Here is a 25,787-nt window from a genome sequence, read left to right on the forward strand (position 1 = left end):
ACCATCAAGTATTTAGTCTTCATTCCCATTGTTAAAGACAGAAGGAAACTGTAGTGGCGGAGCTCTTTCTGGGAACTCGGGACAGAGCTGATGTAGTTGAGCGTTGTCCAGTTTGGGTTATGGAAGTCATTCCGAATGATTGTCTGTGATTTGCGTTTGTGACCTTGTATCTGTTTTAGGGTTCTTGTGGTGCTTGCTGGGCTTTCAGTGCTGTGGGGGCCCTGGAAGCACAGCTGAAGCGGAAAACAGGAAAGCTGGTGTCTCTCAGTGCCCAGAACCTGGTGGATTGCTCAACTGAAAAATATGGAAACAAAGGCTGCAATGGTGGCTTCATGACAAGGGCTTTCCAGTACATCATTGATAACAACGGCATCGACTCAGACGCTTCCTATCCCTACAAAGCCACGGTGTGTCACAAGCAAACTTTTTGTGCTGCCCCATGATCTCATGTTATCCACTGACTGACTGCACTGGGCTTGCCACCATGCCAATTGCTTGAGAAGCAGTATTGTGTATGAGAGAGAACCCTGTACAGGAATTCTTAAATTCTCAAGAGTTCTCTTTCTGATGAAGTACTCTTCTTAATATATCAGTAGTACAAATAAGCAAGTAGCACTCATGCTTAAAAACAGATTTTAATGACTGGATGTAGTGGCTCACGCCTGTAATCTCAGCACTTTGGGAGGCCAAGGTGGGTGGATCACCTGAGGTCAGGAGTTTGAGACCAGCCTGGCCAACATGGTAAAACATTGTCTCTACCGAAAATACAAAAATTAGCCAGGCATGGTGGCGCATGCCTGTGGTCCACAGCTACTTGGGAGGCTGAGGCAGGAGAATCACTTGAACTCAGGAGGCGGAGGTGCAGTGAGCCAAAATCACGCCACTGTACTCCAGCCTTGGCAATGGAGCAAGACTCCGTCTCAAAATTAAACAAAACAGATTTTAAGCAAACTATCCTTAAAATTACTTCTCTGTAAACTTTTTCTTCTGCAGCCTCCCATGCTCAACCTTATTCTCAGATCATTAACCATATCATTCTTCCACCCACTGAGAAGCTAAATAATACCCTCCTCTTCCTCGCAAATTCATTATACATTTTGATATAACGATAGCCTAAGGATTGTGTCCATGTTACAGAAGATTTTAAAAATATAAAAATATCACTCAAAAACCTTCTACCTGAACCACTATTATTTTGGTTTATTTCTTTCAAGTTATTTTCCTGTTAAGCACTTAAAAAACATAGTTGGCCAGGTGTGGTGGCTCATGCCTGTAATCTCAGCACTTTGGGAGGTCGAGGTGGGAGGGTTGCTTGAGCTCAAGAGTTTGAAACCAGCCTGTGCGACATAGGGAGACCTCACCTCTACTAAAAAAAAAAAAAAAAAAAATAGTCAGGCATGGTGGTGCACACCTGAGTAGCAGTTCTAGCTACTTAGGAAGCTGAGATGGGAGAATCACTTGGCCCAGGAAATGGAGACTGCAGTGAGCCATGATTGCGCCACTGCACTCCAGCCTGGACAAGGGAGGGAGAGCCTGTCTCAAAAAAATAAATAATATAAATAAATACAAAACATAGTTGTATATATGACAAACATGAATTTGTAACTTTCCTTTTCCCACTTGAAATACACTGTGTTTCCTATATTATATGGTCTTTATATACCATCATTTTAACTGCAGATCATCTTGCAGGCATCAAAAAGATTTTAAAGCTCTCATCTAGAGGTTTTTATCTCTATGTAATATTTCCCTACAGTCCACCTCAGAGTCTGAGGGGACCTTGTCCTGGCAAGTTTTGCCTGTATGAGGATGTTCACAATTTGAAAGAATAGAATAGTTCTGTATTTCCTCCGTTATTGCTGAAACCCGGGGCTGTCAGGATTTGGAAGATTTGCAAAGGAAGGAGCCTTAGACACATGAAAAAGTTAAAGAAAGGAAAGAAGACATATTTAAAATCCAGGCTTAGGATACTGGTGATTTACAAAGGAGTTGAAGTATACTTCTTTATCTGATTTATACTTCTTTTTGCAGGATCAGAAGTGTCAATATGACTCAAAATATCGTGCTGCCACATGTTCAAAGTACACTGAACTTCCTTATGGCAGAGAAGATGTCCTGAAAGAAGCTGTGGCCAATAAAGGCCCAGTGTCTGTTGGTGTAGATGCGAGTCATCCTTCTTTCTTCCTCTACAGAAGTGGTAAAAAGATAAATAAATAAAAAATAATTAGAATTTAAAGAAAGAAAGAAAGGATATTGGCTGAGCATGGTGGTTCATGCCTGTAATTCCAGCTTTGGAGGCTGAGGTGAGAGGATTGCTTGAGCCTGGGAGTTTGACACCATCCTGAGCAACATCACAAGACCCCTATCTCTACAAAAAATAAAAATAAAAATAAAAATTAGCCAGGTATGGTGGCATTCACTTGTAGTCTCAGCTACTTGGGAGGGTGAGGTGGAAGGATTCCTTGAACCCAGGAATTTGAGGTTACAGTGAGCTATGATCATACCACTGCATTCCAACCTGGGCAACAGAGTGAAAACCTGTCTCTAAAAAACAAGGAAGAAAGAAAGAGAGAAAGAAGGAAGAAAGAGGGGAAGGGCCATGTAGGGCAGGGCAGGGCAGGGCAAGGCGGGGCGGGGTGGGGTGAGGCGATTTTAAATCTCATGAACCAACGTCTGCTGCCTTCAAACTTTTCTTCTGCAGCTTCCTCACCTCTCTCAACCTTCTTACAACAGAAGAGAGTTAAGGTCTTGTTCTGGATTAGGTTTTGGGGTAAGGGCATGCTTGGTTGGCTTACTCTTTTATCTAGACCAATCAGATTTTCTCTGTATCAGCAATAAGGCTGTTTCACTTTCTTGTCATTTGTGTGTTCAGGAGAGTAGCATTTTTAATTTCCTTCAAGCACTTTTCCTTTACAGTCACAGCATGGCTGACTGTTCGGTACAAGAGGCCTAGGCTAGGTTCTGGCCTGTCTTGGCTTTCAACATGCCTTTCCCACTAAGCTTAATCACATCTAGCTTTTGACTTAAAGTGAGAGATATGCAACTTTTCTTTTTACTTGAACACTTAGGAGCTATTATAGGGTTATTAAGTGGCATAATTTCAGTATCATTGTGTCTCAGGGGATAGGGAGGCCTGAAGAGACAGACAGCAGTGTGGCCAGTCTGTGGATCAGTCAGAACACACACAACATTTGTGGGTTAAGTCTGCTATCTTATATAGGTGTGGTTTGTAGCTCACCTCCAAAATTATAAAGTAACATCAAAGATCATTGATCACAGATGAGCATAACAGATACAATAATGATGAGAAAGTTTGAAATATTGTGAGAATTACCAAAATGTGGTACAAGGACACAATGTGAGCACATGCTTTTGGGAAAATGGTACCAATAGACTTGCTGAATGTAGAGTTGCCACAAACCTTCAATTTGTAAAAAATGCAATATCTAGCTGGGTGCAGTGGCTCATGCCTATAATCCCAGCGCTTTGGGAGGCCAAGGCAGGAGGATGACTGGAGCCTAGGAGATTGAGGTTACAGTTAGCTATGATCATACCACTGTATTACAGCCTAGACAACAGAGCAAAACTCTGTTCCTTAAAGAAAAGGTAATATCTGCAAAGCACAATAAAGCAAAGCACAATAAAATATGTCTGTATACACAGAGAATTACAATAACTGATTGTATGCAAGTTTAAAAATACTTAGAAAAAAACAAAAAAGAAAAGAAAAAAACTTAGAAAAAGGTGGTGTGCTTATCAAACAAGGTTTCTGAGGGAACCATGACTGGAGTGATGCTAAGCTTGGCAAGAACACTGACAAATACAGCTTTGGTGGCAAATAATTATGAGCCCTAGTTTATGCATGAGAGTATACATCCTTAACTTTTTTTTTTTCTTTTTTCTTTTTTTTGAGATGGAGTCTCACTCTGTTGCCTGGCTGGAGTGAGGTGGCACAATCTCAGCTCACTGCAACCTCCACCTCCTGGGTTCAAGCAATTCTCCTGCCTCAGCCTCCTCAGTAGTTGAGACTACAGGAGCGTGCCACCACGCCCGGCTAATTTTTGTATTTTTAGTAGAGACGGGGGTTTCACCATGTTGGCCAGGATGGTCTCAATCTCTTGACCTCGTGATCCGCCTGCCTCGGCCTCCCAAACTGCTGGGATTACAGGCTTGAGCCACCAAGCCCGGCCATGTCCTTAACTTTTTAAATTAATCTTGCTATGTATTCAAAGCAGGCTAATAAAAAGTAATACAGTTTTTAAATGCCCTTTATTATCCTTTAGTATTCACTCTTTTTTCCCACCCATAATTGATTCTCAGGTGTCTACTATGAACCATCCTGTACTCAGAATGTGAATCATGGTGTACTTGTGGTTGGCTATGGTGGTCTTAACGGGAAAGAATACTGGCTTGTGAAAAACAGGTAATATATTTACACTTTATATTTAATTGGAATCAGGAATTTGAGGGAGTTTCAGCAAATACTCTCTTATGATTTTGATGATGATGATTATGATCATGATATTGATGATGAACTTTATAGCTTCTTACAAAGTGACATTCTAAATTTCTCAGTGCCCCCATCTCTTCACTTACTATTCTGCTTTCATCACTTTGTTTTCATGGTTTATCTTCTGTACTACTTCTCTGATCATTCCTTCTCAGCCTGTCTTATGAAACTATTCCTCTGTTTAGCCCAAAATTGTTGGTACTCTTCTTCTTTTTTTTTTTATTTTGAGACAGAGTCTCACTCTGTCCCCCAGGTTGGAGTGCAGTGGCTGGATCTCAGCTCACTGCAAGCTCCGCCTCCCGGGTTTACGCCATTCTCCTGCCTTAGCCTCCTGAGTAGCTGGGACTACAGGCGCCCGCCACCTCGCCCGGCTAGATTTTTGTATTTTTAGTAGAGACGGGGTTTCACCGTGTTAGCCAGGATGGCCCTCTTTTTATTTTATTTTTTCTTGGGTGCCATAATTCCACTCTTAGGACTCTAGCTATAACCTTTATATGCCAATAGCTTTTGAATCTCTAGCTCTAGTTCTGACATCTTCCCAGAACTTCAGACTTATCTGGACACACCCACTTATACATATCTTAGTCTCTCCAAACTCAATACATCCAAATAATTCAGTACTCTCTCTCCCATACTGTTCCTCCTTCAGAATTTCCCACATCAGTAAAGAGCCACACAACACAGTCACCCAGTAAGATATGATGGATTCATCTGAGACCTCCCCAAGTCTGACCAAGCAACCAATTAGTCAAAGCAATTTTACCTCATCTATGTCCTTGATTCTGTCCCTTCTCTGTTTCTTCTATTACGGCTCTAGTTCAGGCATCTCTATGTGGACTATTGCTGTCCCCTTCTAACTGGTCTCCTTTACTCTCTCTTTTCTTCCCCTTTACCCTCAAATCCATCTTTCATACTGCTGCCAAACTTATTTGTCTAAAATATGAACGGGTCTGGGCTTATAACTCTTCTACTGAGTTTCATGCAGTGTAAAATTAATGTTCCCTGACAGAGGACAAGTCCTGTAGGCCGTGCTCCCTGCCTTGCCAGCCTCACCTCCTGGCATTCGTTGCCTCCTATTTTCACTCTGGTTATATTGCGCCATCCACAGTTGTAGTTCCCATACATTCCACTTTATGTGTAATACCTTCCTTCCTCTCTCGGTTTGTGTTCCCTCTGCCTAGAATATCCTGTCTTCTCTTTTGGTTTACTTCTCCTTTTCTTCAGAAGCAGCTCAGGCACAATCTATTCCAGAAAGTCTTTCCTGAATCCTTGGGATGAGCAAAATGTCTTTTTTTCTATGCTGCCAAAATGTCCTATACATACTGGATCACAGCATTTTAGACATTATATTTAAATTGTATTTTTACTTGTCTGTCACTCCAATGTTCTGTACGTGCCTTTGGGGAGAGATTATGTCTTGTCTTCGTATCCGCAGCACAGACTAAGTGGGTGGCACCGAAAGGCCCCTCAATATATGTGTTGAACTGACATCTATATCACTCATAAACAAAAGGAACATAACTTCTAGAGGGAAAAAAGGGAGGATATATGAAGAGTTGAGACTTTGGGGCACACCTGGAGTTTCTCTTTGTGTTAGTTTGCTATGGCTGCCATGACAAAGTGCCACGAACTGAGCAGCTTAAATAACAGAAATTTATATCTCCCAGTTCTGGAGGCTGGAAGTCTAAGATCAAGGTGTTACTAGCTTCTCACGCTGTGAGGAAGAAAATATTCGTGGACACAGGAAAAAAAAATTACTGTATGATCTTACTTATATGTGGGATCTGAAAAAGTCAAACTTACAGAAACAGACAGTAGAATGGTGGCTGCCAGGGACTGGAGGCTGGGTAAATGAGGAGATGTTGATCAAAGAGTGTAAACTTTCAGGTATAAGATGAACAGGTTCTGGGAATCAAAGGTACAGCCCGGGTGGAGATGGATGCATTATTTCATTTGATTATGGCAATCATTGCACAATGTGCACATACATCAAGTCATCACACTGTACACCTTGAGTTTATACAATCTGTGTCAATTAAATATGTTCTTTTAATTTTAAAAAAAATGTTTGATGCCTCTCCCCTAGCTTCTGAAAGTTTGCTGGTGATCTTGGACTTTCCTCGGCCTTTAGAACCATCCCCCTGACCTCTGCCTTCATTTTCACATGACATTCTGCCTGTATGCATTTTTGTATCTATTCATAATTTTACTTTCTTCCCCTTCTTGAGACAGGGTCTCACTCTGTCACCCAGGCTGGAGTGCAGTGGGGTGATCAATGTTCACTGCAGCCTCAAATTCCTGGGCTCAAGCAATCCTCCCACATCATCCACCAAAGTAGCTAGCACTACAGGCATGCACCACCGCACCAGGCGAATTTTAATTTCTATTTGTAGAGACAGGATCTCTCTATGTTTCCTAGACTGGTCTCAAACTCCTGAGTTCAAGTGATCTTCCTGCTTTGGTCTCCGAGAGCACTGGGATTATAGGTGTGAGCCACTGTGCCTAGCCAATTTTCCCTTTTCATGAGCATCATTCATGTTGGATTAGGACCCACCCTAATGACCTCATCTTAATTTAATTAATTATATCTACATCAACCCCATCTCTCAATAAGTTCACATTCTGAGGTACTGGAGGTTAGGATTCCAACATGAATTTTGCGGGGACACAATGCAACCCATAACACCCCTCAAATCTTTATTTGAAGTACGTAGTCTACAAATGAAACAAAAGGTGCTTTCCTACCCTTTTCCCATTGTGGCACACATAGAAGATGATGATATTTGTATGGCCAACTGGGAAAGTAGCTGAGGGGATCAATATCTTGGCTCACTGATAACCTATTCACGTCACTGGTCAGCTTGAGTGTAGACCAGTGATAGCTTTTTAAAATGAAACCATTTCCCTCATATCTTATTGATTCTCTAAGGAACTCCCTATAGCAGGTGTTCTAAATTCTCTCCTCTACTGAAGCTGCTCTTGAAGATCATCTGTATCTTTTAGTGTTGAAATTCAAAGCTACTTCTCTTCACTCATTCATTCAATGAGCACTTACTAGGCATCTACAACGTGATTGGCATTATCTAGGCCCTGGAGATACAAAAAATAGTAAGAAACCATCCTGTCCTAAAGGCACTCACAATCTAACATGAAAAAAATATATTATATACATACATAATATATAATATACATTATATATAATTTGTATTATAGATACATACATCTATAATGCATATATAATATATATTATATTTGATTATGGCAATTATGTCTAGGGTTGATGTAGACATAATACATACATACATACATATATAATATACACATACATATATATTATATATACATACATAATATATTATATATTACATATACATACATTATATATTACATACATATTATGTGATATATATATGTATACATCATATTATATAATATATAATGTATACATACATGTAAATCTCTCTATCTATCTATAGAGAGAGAGAGAGGCTGCAGTGAACATTGATCACCCCACTGCACTCCAGCCTGGGTGACAGACTGCACTCCAGCCTGTCTCAAAAAGGGGAAAAAAGTAAAATTATGAAGAGAGACAGAAATTCATGCATATATATATATTTTTTTCTTTTCTTTTCTTTTTTTGAGACAGAGTCTCACTCTGTTGCCCAGGCTGGAGTGCAATGGTGTAATCTCGGCTCACTGTAGCCTCTGCCTCCCAGGTTCCAGCGATTCTCCTGCCTTAGCCTCCTTGGTAGCTGGGATTACAGGCGCTCGCCACCACGCTGGCTAATTTTTGTATTTTTAGTAGAGATAGGGTTTCACCATGTTGGCCAGGCTGGTCTCAAACTCCCGACCTAAGGTGATACACCCACCTCGGCCTCCCAAAGTGCTGGGATTACAGGTGTGAGCCACCACGCCCAGCCTAAATAGATTTTTAAATGATACAACAAACACATCGTGGTATAATGATACATGTCTAAATGGCTATGGGACTATTGAGGAGGAAATGCCTAACAGTCTAAATCTCCACAGAGAAGACACCATTTGCATCAAGTTTTCAGATGTATGGAATTATTCATGTATTGGAGGAAGAAAGTGCATTAGAGGTTGGAAAGTTGCTCAACGACCCAGAAAACATATGCAATGGCACATTTCTCACTATCTTGATTCATTTTGTTACATCAACTTTAGCCTCATATCTTACATTATTTTATCCACCTGTCTGTTACATGAGTTTGCTATATCAAAGCAAACTCATCTGCTCCTTCAGTTTCAACTATTGCCATTATGTAGATGATCCCCAGTTCATAATCTCTGAAAATGACCTCCTAACTAAGTGACAGACTTCCTTGTCCAACTTCCAATTTGGCAGCTCTACTTGAAAAATCCAAACTCCCCACCTACATCACCCTACTACCAACATATACACACACTCATACTCAATAAGTTTACAATGTTCTTCTCTTCCTTTCATCGCTCATCCCTGAAAAGGATTTTAGAACAAGCTCAAGGGAAAACTATTCCCTGTTTTGGGTAATATATTACCATCTTCAGATTATTAAAGCCTAAGCATCATCTTGGCCTTCTCCTTTTTCCCCCTCAACCCACACAGCCCTATCCATTTGGCCTCTGAATCATATTTTATATGAATTTTCTCTTTGCCATTCCCAATGGCCCTGCTGTAATTCAGATTCTATTCCAGCCATCTATAGAGGCATCTTCTTAAAATATAGATCATGTCAACTCCTGCTCAAAAATTCTAAATAGTTCACCATTGTCTAAAAATGAAGTCCAAACTCCTGGCCAGGCATTCCAGGTGCTCCACTATCTAGTTTTTAACATAATCTTAGACATTTCTTCCACTATATTTTCATATACCCACAGTCATACTCTGGCCACAGTGAACTACTTATTCATCATTCCCTAAGTTTACAGATACATCCCTACCTCTGTTTCTTTATATATGCTGCTTCATCTTTCTGAAATGCCTGTGAAGCCCAATGCTGTCTACAGAAATACCACCCGTCTTGGTGATGGACATTCTTATACAGTTTGATGGGAAAGTAAGCTGTGTTTATTCTTTTTTTTTGCGGGGGGGGGGGACGGAGTCACTCTGTCACCAGGCTGGAGTGCAGTGGCATGATCTCAGCTCACTGCAACCTCCACCTTTCAGATTCAAGTGATTCTTCTGCCTCAGTCTCCTGAGTAGCTGGGACTACAGGCACGTGCCACCACACCCAGCTAATTTTTGTATTTTTAGTAGAGACGGGGTTTCACCATGTTGGATGGAGTTTCACCATGTTGGCTAGGATGGTCTCAATCTCTTGACCTCGTGATCTTCCCACCTTGGTCTCCCAAAGTGCTGGGATTATAGGCATGAGCCGTCGCACCTTGCCTATTCTCTTTCTTGAAAGCAATTTGACAATATGATAAAGAACTTTTTAAATGTTCATATTCTTCCCCCTGCCTTTGTTTTTGTTTTTTGTTTTTTGTTTTTTGTTTTGAGACAGAGTCTCGCTCTGTCACCCAGGCTGGAGTGCAGTGGCACGATTTTGGCTCACTGCAACCTCTGCCTCCCAGGTTCAAGCGATTCTCCTACCTCAGTCTCCCACGTAGCTGGGATTACAGGCGCCCACCAACACGCCTGGCTAATGTTTGTATTTTTAGTAGAGATAGGGTCAGGCTGGTCTCCAACTCCTGATCTTGGGTGATCTGCCTGCCTTGGCCTCCCAAAGTGCTAGGATTACAGGCGCAAGCCACTGCGCCCAGCCAGTGCCCCATTACTTTTTTTTCTTGGAATCTATATAAAGAAAATAATCCTAAATATGGGAAAACTTTCATACCCAACTTGGGTGAATTGTAGCATTATTCTTTAATAGTAAAAACTAGTAAGTAGCCAAAAATGCCTAACAATAGGTATATGATTAAATAAATTATGACATAATCAACTCCATGCATTAGAATTATTCAGACTATTATTAATAACCTAATAAAATACTTGGGATATATATTTAAATGAAAAAAGATACACATAAATATAAAATTTATATGTAGTATAAATATTAGCTGAATGTGGTAAGCTCATGCTTATAACTCTAGAGCTTTGGGAGGCCAAGGCAGGAGGATCACTTGAGGCCAGGAGTTTAAGGCCAGCTTGAGCAACATAGGGAGACCCAGTCTCTACAAACAAATTTTAAAAATTAGCTGGGCATGGTGGCATGTGCCTGTAATATCAACTACTCGAGAGGCTGAGGTAGGAGGATTTTTTGAGCCCAGGAGTTTAGGGCTACAGTGAGCCATGATCACACTACCGCCCTCTAGCCTAGGTGACAGAGCAGGACCCTATCTCAAAAAAAAAAAAAAATTAAGTTAAACATAGTATGTCCAACCAGGCTTAGTGGCTCATGCTTGTAATCCCAGCACTTTGGGAGGCTGAACTGGGAGGATCTCTTGAGCCCAGGGGTTCAAAACCAACCTGGGGAACATAGACCCCATCTCTGTACAAAAATAAGCCAGGCATGGTGACACACACCTGTGGTCCTAGCTACTTGGGAGAATGAGGTGGGATGATCACTTGAGCCCATGAAGTTGAGGCCACTGTGAGTGAGCCATGATCACATCACTCAACTCCAGCTTCATTGACAGAATGAGATCCTATCTCAAAATAAAAGGAGGGAGGCCGGGCGCGGTGGCTCACGCCTGTAATCCCAGCACTTTGGGAGGCCGAGGCGGAGGATCACGAGGTCAGGAGACTGAGACCATCCTGGCTAACCCGGTGAAACCCTGTCTCTACTAAAAATACAAAAAAAATTAGCCGGGCGTGGTGGCACATGCCTGTAGTCCCAGCTACTCGGGAGGCTGAAGCAGGAGAATGGCATGAACCTGGGAGGCGGAGCTTGCAGTGAGCCAAGATCGCGCCACTGCGCTCCACACTCCAGCCTGGGTGACAGAGCGAGACTCCATCTCAAAAAAAAAAGAAAAAAAGGAAGAAAAGAAAGAAAGGCCGGGCGCGGTGGCTCAAGCCTGTAATCCCAGCACTTTGGGAGGCCGAGACGGGTGGATCACGAGGTCAGGAGATCGAGACCATCCTGGCCAACACGGTGAAACCCCGTCTCTACTAAAAATACAAAAACTAGCCGGGCGAGATGGCGGGCGCCTGTAGTCCCAGCTACTCGGGAGGCCGAGGCAGGAGAATGGCGTAAACCCGGGAGGCGGAGCTTGCAGTGAGCTGAGATCCGGCCACTGCACTCCAGTCCGGGCAACAGAGCGAGACTCCGCCTCAAAAAAAAAAAAAAAAAAAAAAGAAAGAAAGGTATTAATTTTAAAATGAAAAAAAAGTCATTACAAATCCTATTCATTTTTAAATCCTGCCTCAAATACTCTTTCATGTCCCATTCTCTTAGAACTGTTTCTCTATTTCCTAAGCTTTGGCAATGCTTTATGAATTCTATTATAGTATTTTACACATATCCCTCGTGTTATAGCTATTTGTGCAAACCATGCTCTATTCACTAAAATGTAAACTTCTTCAAGGTAGGATAGTCTCTTATTCATTTTTATATCTTCGTTCAGACACTGATTCAACAAACATATATTGAGTACCTACCATGTGCCAAGCTAGGAACTAGCAACTGGAAATGAAAAATGCAGCTTTTCTACCATCCTTCAAGGTACTCCTAGTCTAACGGAGTAAAGGAAACAGGCAGGTGCATGTATACTCCGTTTCAACTCAATGTGATAAATGCTAAAATAGAGGTGGCATAGGTTGCACTGGAGGCATAGAAGAACTTTGGCAGGTGATTTATCTTCTTTAACTTTTAGTTTCATCACCCTTCTTACAGTGGAAGAGAGTTAGGGCCTTGCTCTGGATTAGGTTTTGGCTTAAGGGAATGTTGTGCCTGCTTTGCTCTTTTATCTAGACCACTCAAATCGTATCAGTGATAAGGCCAGTTCACTTTCTTCCCTTTCTTTTTTTCTTCCTTTTCTTTTCTTTTTCTTCGTTCTTTCTTTTTCTTTTTCTTTTTTCTTCTTTTTTTTTTTTTTTTTGTTGTTGTTTGTTTGTTGTTGTTGAGAGTCTCACTCTGTCACCCAGGCTGGAGTGCGGTGGCACAATCTCAGCTCACTGCAACCTCCGCCTCCCAGGCTCAAGCAATCCTCCCACTTCAGCCCTCCAAGTAGCTGGGACTACAGGCACGTGCCACCAGGCACAGGTAATCTCTGTATTTTTAGCATGTTGCCCAGGCTAGTCTTGATCTCCTGAGCTCAAGTTATCTACCCGCCTCAACTTCCCAAAGTGCTGGGATTACAGGCATGAGCCACTGCACCTGGCCCGTTGTGTTGCTTTCTTATCATTCATGTGTTCACTGGAGTAGCATTTTAATTTCCTCCAAGAACTTTCCTTTTGCATTCGCAACATGGCTAACTGGTTCAAGAGGTCTAGCTTTCAGCCTACCTTGGCTTTCACAAAGCACAATCATTTCTAGCTTTGATGTAAAATGAGAGATGTATAACTCTTCCTTTCACTTGAACACTTAGAAGCCACTGAAAGGTTGTTTTTTTATTTGTTTGTTTTTGTTTTTTGAGACAGAGTCTCCCTCTGTTGCCCAGGCTGCAGTACAGTGGCGCAATCTCGGCTCACTGAAACCCCTGCCTCCCAGGTTCTAAGCGATTCTTCTGCCTCAGCCTCTGGAGTAGCTGGGATTACAGGCGCGCACCACCATGCCTGGCTAATTTTGTATTTTTAGTACAGACGGGGTTTCGCCATGTTGGCCAGGCTGGTCTTGAACTCTTGTCCTCAGGTGATCCACCCGCCTCGGTCTCTCAAAGTGCTGGGATTACAAGCGTGAGCCACCATGCCCAGCCTGTTGTAAGGTTACTAATTGGCCTAATTTCAATATCATTGTGTCTCAGGGAAGAGGGAGGCCAAAGAAGAGAGATGGGGGAAGTGTCAGTTAGTGGAGCAGTCAGAACACACACCACTTATCAATTAAGTTCACCATCTTATATGCGTATGGCTCATGGCACCCCAAGACAATTACAATAGTAACATTAAAGATCACTGGTCCCAGCCTGGGCAACATAGCAAGACTCTGTCTCTACAGATAGTTTTTTTTTTTTTTGAGACGAAGTCTTGCTCTGTCACCCAGGCTGGAGTGCAGTGGCCGGATCTCAGCTCACTGCAAGCTCCGCCTCCCGGGTTTACACACTTCTCCTGCCTCAGCCTCCGGAGTAGCTGGGACTACAGGCGCCCGCCACCTCGCCCGGCTAGTTTTTTTGTATTTTTTAGTAGAGACGGGGTTTCACCATGTTAGCCAGGATGGTCTCGATCTCCTGACCTCGTGATCCGCCTGTCTCGGCCTCCCAAAGTGCTGGGATTACAGGCTTGAGCCACCGCGCCCGGCCTGATAGTTTTTTTTTTTAATTACCTGGGCATGGTGGTACGTATCTGTGGTCCCAGCTACTTGGGAGGTTGAGGCTGCAGTGAGCTGTGATTGTGCCACTGCACTCCAGCCTGGATGACAGAGTGAGACCCTGTCTCAAAAATTTTTTTAAAAATCACTGATCACAGATCACCATAACAGATTTGATAATAATGAAAACCATTGAAATATTGTGAGAAATGCCAAAATATGACACAGGGACATGAAGTGAGCACAGGCTATTGGAAACATTGTGCCAATAGACTTGCTCCATGCAGGGTTACCACAAATCTTCAATTTGTAAAAAATGCAAAATTTGCAATGCACAATAAAGCGAAGCACAATAAAACAAGATATGCCTGCACTTCTCAATACCTCTACTGTTACCATTAGAGTTCAAGCCACCATCTATCTCCTGGTCTGTTGCAATAATCTTGTAACTGGTAGCTACTTCCCTCTTGTTTGCTTGCAGTCAATCCTCTATACATTAACCAGAGTTATCTTTTTAAAGCATAAAGTAGATTATGTTACCCTTCTACCCCAAACCCTCTAATGGCTTTCCTTCCCACTCAGAAGAAAACCCATGACCTGTAAAGCATGACATTATCTGGCCTTAGCCTGCCTCTCCAACCACCTCTCCAACTACTCTCCCCTCTCTCATTCAGCTCCTGGCACATTAGCCTTTTTGCTATTTCTTGACACACCATGCTTATTTCTAGCCCTTTATCCAGGTCTTTGCCTCACTTGCATCTTTGCTCAAACATCCACTCAGCGAAGCTTTTCCCGACCATTCCACCTCAAATTGAGCCCTGTCTCCTAACACTCTGTATCCCTTATCCTGCTTTATTTTTCTTTATTGTACTTATCATATTATATCATCAAGTATTCCTTTGTTTACTGTATGTTTCTCCTTTAGAACCTAGGCTTTAGAAAGACTTTGTCTCTGTAATCCTAATGCCTAGAAGAGTGTCTGGCACAGCCTAAGAAACCCAGGACTTCAGTCTATTACAAAGGAAACTGGCATTGATCAACTTTCCCACTTTGCTAAGGGCTACGAGGCTTTCTGAGACATAGGACTTTCTTTTTAAAAACAGGACAGTCCTTGGCCGGGCGCGGTGGCTCAAGCCTGTAATCCCAGCACTTTGGGAGGCCGAGACGGGCGGATTATGAGGTCAGGAGATCGAGACCATCCTGGCCAACACGGTGAAACCCCCTCTCTACTAAAAAATACAAAAAAAAAAAACTAGCCGGGCGAGGTGGTGGGCGCCTGTAGTCCCAGCTACTCGGGAGGCTGAGGCAGGAGAATGGCGTAAAAAACCCGGGAGGCGGAGCTTGCAGTGAGCTGAGATCCTGCCACTGCACTCCAGCCCGGGCGACAGAGCGAGACTCCGTCTCAGAAAAAAAAAAAAAAAAAAAAAAACAGGACAGTCCCAGGCAAACTGGGACTGGTGATCACCCTAGAAGAAGGCTATATATATTTTTTAAAGTAGACGGACTCAGCCCAGCTAGGTGGCTCATGCCTGTAACCCCAGCACTTTGGGAGGCCGAGGTGGGAGGATCACCTGAGGTTGGGAGTTTGAGACCAGCCTGGCCAACATGGAGAAACTCCATCTCTACTAAAAATACAAAATTATCCGGGCATAGTGGCACATGCCTGTAATCCCAGCTACTCAGGAGGCTGAGGCAGGAGAATCACTTGAACCTGGGAGGTGGAGGTTGCAGTGAGCCGGGGCTGTGCCATTGCACTCCAGCCTGGGCAACAAGAGTGAAACTCCATCTCAAAAAAAAAGTAGATGTACTCTACTTGAGTCAAATCAGATGTACTCATACCTGGATAATAATAAAAATAGCTACCTTCACTTAGTAAGCATTGGCTATATACCAAATATTGTATGAGTACTTTAAATACATTTTCTAATTTAATTTTTAAAATACTCTTATGAGATAGGCATTTAGTTAACAAACTTACCTAAAGTTGAACAGTTTGAGTGAAAGAGCTATAGAATTAATAAAAAAATACAACTTGATAAGTACCAAAATGAACATTTGGAGCAGACTTTGTATAATTCTGAAGGCAAGACTTTGTCCTCAGATACTTTATTTAGCTTAAGATTTTTTTTTTTTTAATTAGTTTCATTATTTAAGGGAAGTTAGCAGGACTCAGTCAAAAAGAAGTCTGGGATCTTTTGAAAAATTGGGGGCAATTGATCTTGGTTGGTAAAACTGAGAAAAGCAAATTATCTAGATGTTGAATGGGGTCTGGGATTCCTTGGTCTCACGGACTGAATTCATACTGCTAGTAACTAGACCCTCAATTCAATTTTCATACTAGATCTCAGGTCCAAACTCAGTTCATCTAAAATGATTTATTTTGCCTATTATTTAAGGCAGTGACCATAGTAAGATATAAATTACATGAGATCCTAGATGTACTGGTCTCAATTTCATTCCCCTTATGATTTCACTCACAGAGATAACTGTAGGGATAGGCATAGTGTAAAAGTTAGAGTGGACTTTGGAATAAAATAATCCTATATTTGAACTCTGGCTTCACAATTTACTATCTTTTTTTTTTTTTTTTTTTGAGACGGAGTCTTGCTCTGTCGCCCAGGCTGGAGTGCAGTGGCCGGATCTCGGCTCACTGCAAGCTCCGCCTCCCAGGTTCACGCCATTCTCCTGCCTCAGCCTCCCGAGCAGCTGGGACTACAGGCGCCCGCCACCATGCCCGGCTAATTTTTTTTTGTACTTTTTAGTAGAGACAGGGTTTCACCGTGTTAGCCAGGATGGTCTTGATCTCCTGACCTCGTGATCCGCCCGTCTCGGCCTCCCAAAGTGCTGGGATTACAGGCTTGAGCCACCACGCCCGGCCACAATTTACTATCTATGTGACTTGTGGCAAGCCACTTTACCACTCTGCCCTTCTGTTTTTTTCTTTAGTAAAAGAAGATAATACTCACCTCACATCATGATGATTAAATTAGATAATTTATGTTAATCTGTTTGGCACACAGTAAGTGCTAAATAAGTGGTGTCTATTAATATCAATAATAGCCTGGCCAGATTATTGTTATTGCTTTTGCTTATTAAACTAGATATTAAAAGAGCATTGCTGCAGCCTGGGCAACATAGTGAGACCTCTTCTCTACTAAAAACAAAAAATTGGCCGAGCATGGTGGTATGCACCTGTGGTCCTAGCTACTGGGAAGGCTGAGGCAGGAGGATTGCTTGAGCACAGGAGGTTGAAGTTGCAGTGAGCTGTGATTGCACCACCACACTCCAACAGAGCAACGTGGTGAGACTCTGTCAAAAACAAACAAACAAAAAAACCCACTACAGCCATTGGTTGATTAGAGGTGATGATGGAGTTTGAATTTTATTGTAAAGGCATGGAGAGCCACCAAAAATTTCTAAGCAGTGGAATGGCAATTAAGTGAAAGGAAGCAAAGAAAGGAGCTCATGAAAATGTTTGAGAAGGACTAACCAGAGAGAGATAAGAAAATCAGAACATAGTAGTGTCTTAAAGCCAAGAGACCAGTAAGGTGGGAGTAGACAACTGTGTTAAATGGTACAGAGAGAAAAAAATAGGACCTGCAAAAGTTCCAGTGAGGGCTGATACATAGAATATTTAAGGCCTCTTAAAGCACAGTCCTTTTAAAGGGTGTTGTCTTCCAACAATAAACCAGCATTTCTTAGGTTCTCCACTGCATGAAAAAACACAACCTTTGAGTCCCTGAGCCAAAATTTGTAACAGCTTCCCTTTGCCTTTGTAATTGAAGTACGTGTTCCTCCACGGGCTGTTCTCAGCTGTTCACAACATGACCCCAAACCAGCTTTCTATCCTCTTTTTCCGCTATTCTACTAAAGATATCCAGTTTTCCTTTCAACTAAATTTCTTACTGCTCTCCAGACACACTATGCATTTTCTCAATTTCACACTTTTATTTGTATCCTAGAGCACTTAATGAATTTTGCCTTGTATGATATTTATATACCTACCACTACAAAATCTCAGAATGATAAACAGCTTCAGAAATCATTCCTCTTACAAGGATTTTCTAAGTTTTTTCATCAGTCTTGGTAAAGTAAGAAAAATAAGAATATTTTGGTGACTTTTTCATTAATCTAAATTTATTTACTCAAAAGACTATCCTTAAAATAGAGATTATGTCTTTGGAATTTTTGCTGTTGGTGTTAAAATGTACTTTCTTTTACAACATAATGGTGACAGTAAGTAGTATGGTTTTTATTCATTTTCTTTTTTTGAGACAATCTCACTCTGTTGCCCAGGCTGGAGTACACAGGTGCAATCTTGGCTTCCTGCAACCTCCGCCTTGCCTCCCAGGTTCAAGCGATTCTCATACCTCAGCCTCTCCAGTAGCTGGGACTGCAGGCTCATGCTACCATGCCCAGCTAATTTTTGTATTTTCAGTAGAGACGGGGTTTCACCATGTTGGCCAGACTGGTCTCTAACTCCTGACTTCAAATGATCTGCCCGTCTCTGCCTCCCAAAGTGCTAGGATTACAGGCATGAACCACCGTGCCCGGCCAATAGTATACTTTTTTAAAAAGATGTCCATACAGCCGGGCATGGTGGCTCACACCTGTAATCCCGGCTCTTTGGGAGGCCAAGGTGGGTGAATCACGTGAGGTCAGAAGTTGGAGACCAGCCTGACCAAATGAAGAAACCCCGTCTCTGCTAAAAATACAAAATTAGCCATTGTGGTGGCACATGCCAGGAGTAGTAGTCCTAGCTACTCGGGAGGCTGAGGCAGCAGAATCACTTGAACCCGGGAGGCCGAGGCTGCAGTGAGCTGAGAGGCACCATTGCACTCCAGTCTGGGCAACTAAGAGCAAAACTTCATCTGCAAGAAAAAAAAAAAAAAAGGTGTCTATACATGCTAATTTAAAAATTGATAAGTGTATATCAATCTGTAAAAACCTTTTGAACTCCTCTAAGTCCATGAAATCAAAAAGTAAAACACTGATCTACTCGAACCCTAATTCGACCCATGATTTCTCTCTGCAACATCGCTAACAATTCGCCTCCGCTTGCTTGAACACTTCCAGCGTCAGGTAGAAATATTCCTTTGTTTTGTTTTGTTTTGCTTTGTTTTGTTTTGAGACAGGGTCAGGCTGGAGTGTCAGGAATGCAGCAGTGTAATCATAGCTCACTGTACTCTCAAACCCCTGGGCTCAAATGATCCTCCCACTTCAGCCTACAGAGTAGCTAAGGAATACAGGTACACGCCACTATGCCTGGCTAATTAAAAAAAAAAAAAAATTGTAGAATCAGGGACTTGCTATTTTGCCCAGGCTGGTGTCAAACTCTGGCCTCAAACAATCCTTCCACTTCAGCCTCTCAAAGCACTTGGATTACAAGTGTGAGCCACCATGCCTGGCTCATTTTTCAATAGCTTTAATTATGAGAAAGTCTTATCTCAGCTCAAAAAGTCTTTCAGAGCTGCATTTTTGTTGTTGGCTTTAGAATTCCCTCCCCTATAGCTTTTTCATAGTAGTCACTCAAAAATATTTCTTAATTGGCATTCTCTAGAGGAATTTAAGTTTGATAGAAAATCATTACCCACGATACTGTTATAAAAAAATTTAGAGATAGAGCCTTATAAAGGATACTAATACTCTTTCCTTAGAGAAGTCATATTTGCAAAGTAGGAGGATTAAAGGACTGGAATGGACCTTACTATATAGTTTTCCTTAGGTATTAAGTCTATTCATCAATATAGCACTAAAGCTTTCCAAACCATTATTTTGAATTGCCTGAAATCCCTGGAGAAACTATTATATTATTTCATTCTAATTTTGTTTTACAGTCTTTCATATATAATCACTTATAGGAGAAAAACAATGAGATAAAAAGTTATTAACATGATTTGATTGTATGCATTTGTAATTTTGTGTTATTTCTTTTTCTAAAGCTGGGGCCGCAACTTTGGTGAAGAAGGATATATTCGGATGGCAAGAAATAAAGGAAATCATTGTGGGATTGCTAGTTTCCCCTCTTACCCAGAAATCTAGAGAAGATCTCTTCTTTTTATAACAAGTCAAGAAATATGAAGCACTTTCTCTTTTTTTTTTTTTTTTTTTTTTTGAGGCGGAGTCTCGCTCTGTCGCCCGGACTGGAGTGCAGTGGCCGGATCTCAGCTCACTGCAAGCTCCGCCTCCCGGGTTTACGCCATTCTCCTGCCTCAGCCTCCCAGTAGCTGGGACTACAGGCGCCCGCCATCTCACCCGGCTAGTTTTTGTATTTTTAGTAGAGACGGGGTTTCACCGTGTTAGCCAGGATGGTCTCGATCTCCTGACCTCGTGATCCGCCCGTCTCGGCCTCCCAAAGTGCTGGGATTACAGGCTTGAGCCACCGCGCCCGGCCGAAGCACTTTCTCTTAACTTAATTTTTCCTGCTGTATCCAGAAGAAATAATTGTGTCATGATTAATGTGTATTTACTGTACTAATTAAAAAATATAGTTTGAGGCCGGGCACGGTGGCTTACGCCTGTAATCCCATTACTTTGGGAGGCCAAGGCAGGCATATCAACTTGAGGCCAGGAGTTAAAGACAGGCCTGGCTAACATGGTGAAACCCTGTCTCTACTAAAAATACAAAACATTAGCAGAGCGTAATGGTGCATGCCTGTAATCCCAGCTACTTGCGAGGCTGAAGCACAAGATTCTTGAACCCAAGAGGTTGAGGCTGTGGTGAGCTGAGACCACACCACTGTACTCCAGCCTGGACAACAGAGTGGAGACTCTGTTTCAAAAAAACAGAAAAGATAATATAGTTTGATTCTTCGTTTTTTTTAAATTTGCAAATCTCAGGAAAAAGTTTGCTAAGTAAATTAGTAGTGTACTGTAGATATAACTGTATAAAAATTGTTCAACCTAAAACAATCTGTCATTGTTCATTGTTTTATTGTATACTCTTTGTCTTTTTAAGACCCCTAATAGCCTTTTGTAACTTAATGGCTTAAAAGTACTTAATAAATCTGCCATTTCAAATTTCTGTCATTGCCACATACCATTCTTATTCCTAGGCAACTATTAATAATCTATCCTGAGAATATTAATTGTGGTATTCTGGTGATGGGCTTTAGCAACTTTGATGGAAGAAAATATTAGGCTATAAATGTCCTAAGGGTTCAGATTGTATCTTTGCACATAAAAGGATTCAAAACGCCATGTGTAGCGGCTAATGCCTGTAATCCCATCACTTTGGGAAGTTGAGGTAGGAGGATAGCCTTGAGCCCAGGATTTCAAGACCAGCCTGGGCAACATAGTGAGAACTTGTCTCCACAAAAAAAAAAAAAAGAAACTATCCAGGAGTTTCCTTTTTCTAAAGCTGGGGCCACAACTTTGGTGAAGAAGGATATATTCGGATGGCGTGTGTGCCTGTGGTCCCTGCTGTGCAGATGTCTAAGATAGGAGGATCACATGAGCCTAGGAGGGTGGGAATGCAGTGAACTGTAATTGCACCACTGCACTCCAGCCTGGGTGACGGAGCAAGACCCTGTCTTAAAAAAAGAGGATTCAACACATATTTTAAAATTAAATCATGTTAAGGTAAACAAATGCATAAAAGACAAGTACTTTGAAAGAATTGTTTTAATGATCAACAATTTAATGTATTAGTCCAAATTATTTTTACCTAGTGATCAACAATTTGACCAGGGCCTTTTCTTTGGCAAATAACTGAGTCAACCAGAATAAAATAACCAATACTCCACTGCTCATATTTTTATCTAGTTCAGATGGATCTTCCTCACAACTGCTCTAGATTAGTAGATGCATCTAAGCAGGCAGCAGGAACTTTAAATTTTTTAAGTTCATGCCTATGACATGAACAATGTGTGGGATAATGTCATTAATATATCCTAAATTGACCTAAACTAATTTCACTAACTCTGGCTCCTTCTCCATAAAGCACATTTTAAGGAACAAGAATTGTTAAATATAAAAACATACATAATACCATAATACATGGCTATCATCAAACGTGTATAGGATATTATAGTTAAAAAGTATTTAGTTGATTACTTTTCAGTTTTTTTTTTTTTTTTTTTGAGATGGAGTCTCACTCTGTTGCCCAGGCTGGAGTGCAGTGGCGCCATCTCAGTTAACTGCAACCTCTGCCTCCTGAGTTCAAGCAATTCTTCTGCCTCAGCCTCCTGAGTAGCTGGGATAATAGGCGTGTGCCACCATGCCCAGCTAATTTTTGTATTTTTAGTAGAGACAGCGTTTTGCCATATTGGTCAGGCTGGTCTCAAACTCCTGACCTCAGGTTATCCACCCAACTCAGCCTCCCAAAGTGCTAGGATTACAGGCGTGAGCCACTGGTCCCAGCCTACTTTCCAGTTTTAACATAATTTTTGTTTTATCCACAACTTTTCAGGTATTGAAAGTAGAACAAAAACATGGGTTCTTAGTCTTTAGCAATCTGATAAATCTTATGAATGCCTTCTCAGAATCATGTTTTTAAATGCATAAAATATGTAGGATTACAAAGGAATCTAATTATATCGAAATACCGTTATTAAAATGTTAAAAGATAAGTTTGTTATATACTAATATGCATGCGTATTTATAAATGCATTAAATAAGAGTTAATATCTATCCTAAATTTGAAGTAGTGATGAGCATAATGAAAACAGATGCAAAAAAGTAATGTGATATGAAAATATCTGAGTTTTCTTTTGACAATGAAGTATGGCTAATATTACTGTGGTTTTTGAACTATGTTCAGAATTGAAGAAAATCCTTTCAGTTTGAGGTTAGTGATGGGGTTCAGGACACCCTACACAAAATATTGCACCTTGACATATTGAATATTTTAAGCTGAAGGCATTTGAGGAAATTGCAGAAGCAGGAAGGTGACTCCGACCTTCTGCCTGCCCTTCTCCCTGGAAGCAGCCATAAAACCTGGGAATGATTTTCTGATCTTCCCCTGAAGTACATCATAAGACCCTCATGTAAGAGGTGCTCTCACGGCACCCAGAGAAAAGGAGCATCCTTACCTCCAAAAGCACAGGGACACAAAGAGGAATCTAAACAAACAGGCCTGCCCAGTTTCCCCCAGTTTATTACATTTAGCTTGTTCACACTTTGCCCTATGACATTTCTCCATCACTGGCTGTTCTTCATCAAACCTACTATAAAAAACATTCAAGTTCAACTGTTTCTTTGGGCCTTTATTTCCTTTATGGAGGCTCTCATGTCATGCAAAACTTACGTTAAATAAATGTGCATGCTTTTCTTTTGCTAATATCTCTTTTGTTATAGGGATCTCAGCCCTAAACCTAGGATGGATAGAAGGAAAGATATGTTCTCCCCTACATTAGTAAAAATAAAAATGGAATTTTTTACCCATAAAAATTCGCAAATTCCCTGAATTCTATCCAAGAAGCCTTTGAGAGTTGTGGCTCTCAAGTAAAGAATGCCTGAACTAAACAAGTAGAATAATGAAATATTTTTTAAAAATCTTCACTGTATGCCCAATATAAAGGGAAATTGTTAAAAATAAGTCATTTCAAACTTATAGAGATATAAAATTATCTAAAAATATAAATTTAAAACAAAAACATTTAGGATTTACGGAATGATGGAAAAAACTCTGAAACAATTTTTAGACAGTAGTATGTAAGATGATTTGAAGAAAAAGTTTTAAAAGCCAGGTACAGTGGCTCACACCTGTAATCCCAGCACTTTGGGAGGCTGAGGTGGGAGGATCACTTGAGTCAGAATTTCAAGAGGCTGGTCTTGAACTCCTGGGCTCAAGTGATCTTCCTGCCTCTTGTTATGAGCACATAAAAAGACCTCCATCTCTACAAAAAATAAAAAAATTAGCCAAATCTGGTGGTGCGTGCCTGTAGTCCCAGCTACTACAGGAAAGGCTGAGGTGGCAGGATCACTTGAACCCAGGAGACTGAGGCTGCAGGGAGCCATGATAGTGCCACTGCACTCCAGCCTGGGTGATCTTGTTTCAAAATAAATATATTGGCAAATAATAAAATAATAAAATTTTAAAATGAGACAACCTAGGACGAGAGTGGTGGCTTATGCCTGTAATCCCAGCACTTTAGGAGGCCGAGGCGGGCAGATCACTTGAGGTCAGGAGTTGGAGACTAGCCTGGCCAACACAGTCTCTACTAAAAATACAAAATTTAGTGGGGCATGATGGTGGGCGCCTGTTATCCCAGCTTCTTGGGAGGCTGAGACAGGAGAATTGCTTGAACCCAGGAGGCGGAGGTTGCAGTGAGCCAAGATCGTGCCATTGCACTCCAGCCTGGGCAACAAGAACGAAGTCCATCTCAAGAAAAAAAAGAGACAATCTAAAAGATATTCTAGTAGTCTATATGTGTGGTGATAAAACCCTAAACTACCTAAATGTATCATTTTCTGAAAACAGCAAAAAAATAAAAAATAAAACAAATCTGGGAGCCATCACAGAGTAAAAGTTGACAGAATTTTAAACTATATAATAAAAGTAAGGAAATGGTGCTCACTTTGGCAGCACATACACTAAAATTTGAATGATACAGAGAAAATTAGCCAAAAAAATTGAAAAATTATATTTAAAAAAAGAAACAAGAAGATTTAAATATTCCAGAACTAGGCGTCCATGAGACAATGCCATTAAAACATGTAACATAAATATGACAGATACTTAGTATTTCTTTTCTCTCTTTTTTTTCCTTTCTTTTTTTTTTTTGAGACAGAGTCTCACTCTGTCACCCAGGCTGGAGTGCAGTGGTGCCATCACTGCTCACTGCAGCCTTGAACTCCTGGGCTTAAGCTATTTTCTCACCTCACACACCTTCCCCACCCCTCCAGTAGCTGGGACTAGAGGTGCAAGCCACCATTTCTGGCTTATTTGTGTGTGTGTAAAGATGGGAGTCTCAATATGTTGCCCAGGCTGCTCTCCAACTCCTGGCCTCAAGTGATCCTCCCACTTTGGTCTCCCAAAGTACTGGGATTACAGGCATAAGACTTACTATTTCTTTGAATCAAATTATTCTTTTCTGACTCTTCTAGATGAGAATCTTGATGATGCTTCAAGTATGCATACTCTAAGTTACCAGAAAAACTATAAATCAGAACATGTAATAAAGGGGGCTGGGCATGGTGGCTCACGCCCGTAATCCCAGGATTTTGGGAGGCCAAGGCAGGCAGATCACCTGAGGTCAGAAGTTCGAGGCTAGCCTGGCCAACATGACAAAATGCCGCCTCTACTAAAAATACAAAAATTAGCCTGGCGTGGTGGTGGATGCCTGTAATCCCAGTTACTCTGGAGACTGAGGCAGGAGAATTGCTTGAACCCAGGAAGGGGAGGTTGCAGTGAGCTGAGATCACGCCACTGTACTCTAGTCTGGGCGACAGAGAAAGGCTCTGTCTCAAAAGAAAATGAAAAAAGTGAAAATAGGCCTGGCATAGTAGTTCATGCCTGAAATACTTTGGGAGGCTAAGGCAGGAATATCACTTGAGGCCAGTGGTTCAACATCAGTCTGCTCAACATAGCAAGACCCTGACTCTACAAAAAAATTAAAAAGTAGCCGAGTGTTGTGGCACACACCTGCAGTCCTAGTTGTTACAGAGGCTGAGGCGGGAGGATTGCTTGAGCCCTGGAGCTTGAGGCCACAGTGAGATATGATTGCACCACTGCACTCCAGCCTGGGAGACTGAAAGAGACCCTGCCTCTAAAGAAAAAACAGTGGCTGGGCACAGTAGCTCACGCCTGTAATCCCAGCATTTTGGGAGTCCAAGGTGGGCAAATCACCTGAAGTCAGGAGCTCGAGACCAGTCTGGCTAACATGGTGAAATCTCGTCTTCACTAAAAATACAAAAATTAGTTGGAT

At 41.6% G+C, this 25,787-nt stretch overlaps 2 protein-coding genes across 4 annotated transcripts in view; both read left to right on the forward strand.

The window, feature by feature from the left end:
• CTSS (cathepsin S) overlaps window positions 1-23,307 on the forward strand; it is a 40,541-nt gene extending 17,234 nt beyond the window's left edge. The window contains exons 5-9 of one of the 3 annotated variants that reach the window (XM_033197138.1): window positions 180-407; window positions 2,032-2,197; window positions 4,321-4,423; window positions 21,278-21,389; window positions 21,458-23,307. In XM_033197138.1, the coding sequence (XP_033053029.1) occupies window positions 180-407; window positions 2,032-2,197; window positions 4,321-4,423; window positions 21,278-21,389; window positions 21,458-21,481 (633 nt within the window). In that variant the 3' untranslated portion in view covers window positions 21,482-23,307. Of the gene's footprint in view, window positions 1-179; window positions 408-2,031; window positions 2,198-4,320; window positions 4,424-19,859; window positions 19,997-20,311; window positions 20,942-21,277 lie in introns of those variants that run through there. The other 2 variants (XM_033197140.1, XM_033197139.1) reach the window with 2 other exon arrangements.
• HORMAD1 (HORMA domain containing 1) overlaps window positions 12,699-25,787 on the forward strand; it is a 41,365-nt gene continuing 28,276 nt past the window's right edge. The window contains exon 1 of the mRNA XM_033197131.1: window positions 12,699-12,717. The gene's annotated coding sequence lies outside the window, so the exon portion shown is untranslated. The remainder of the gene's footprint in view (window positions 12,718-25,787) is intronic.

Source organism: Trachypithecus francoisi, unplaced genomic scaffold, assembly GCF_009764315.1.
Source record: "Trachypithecus francoisi isolate TF-2019V2 unplaced genomic scaffold, Tfra_2.0 Lachesis_group5, whole genome shotgun sequence".
In the NCBI taxonomy this organism is placed as follows: Eukaryota; Metazoa; Chordata; class Mammalia; order Primates; family Cercopithecidae; genus Trachypithecus; species Trachypithecus francoisi.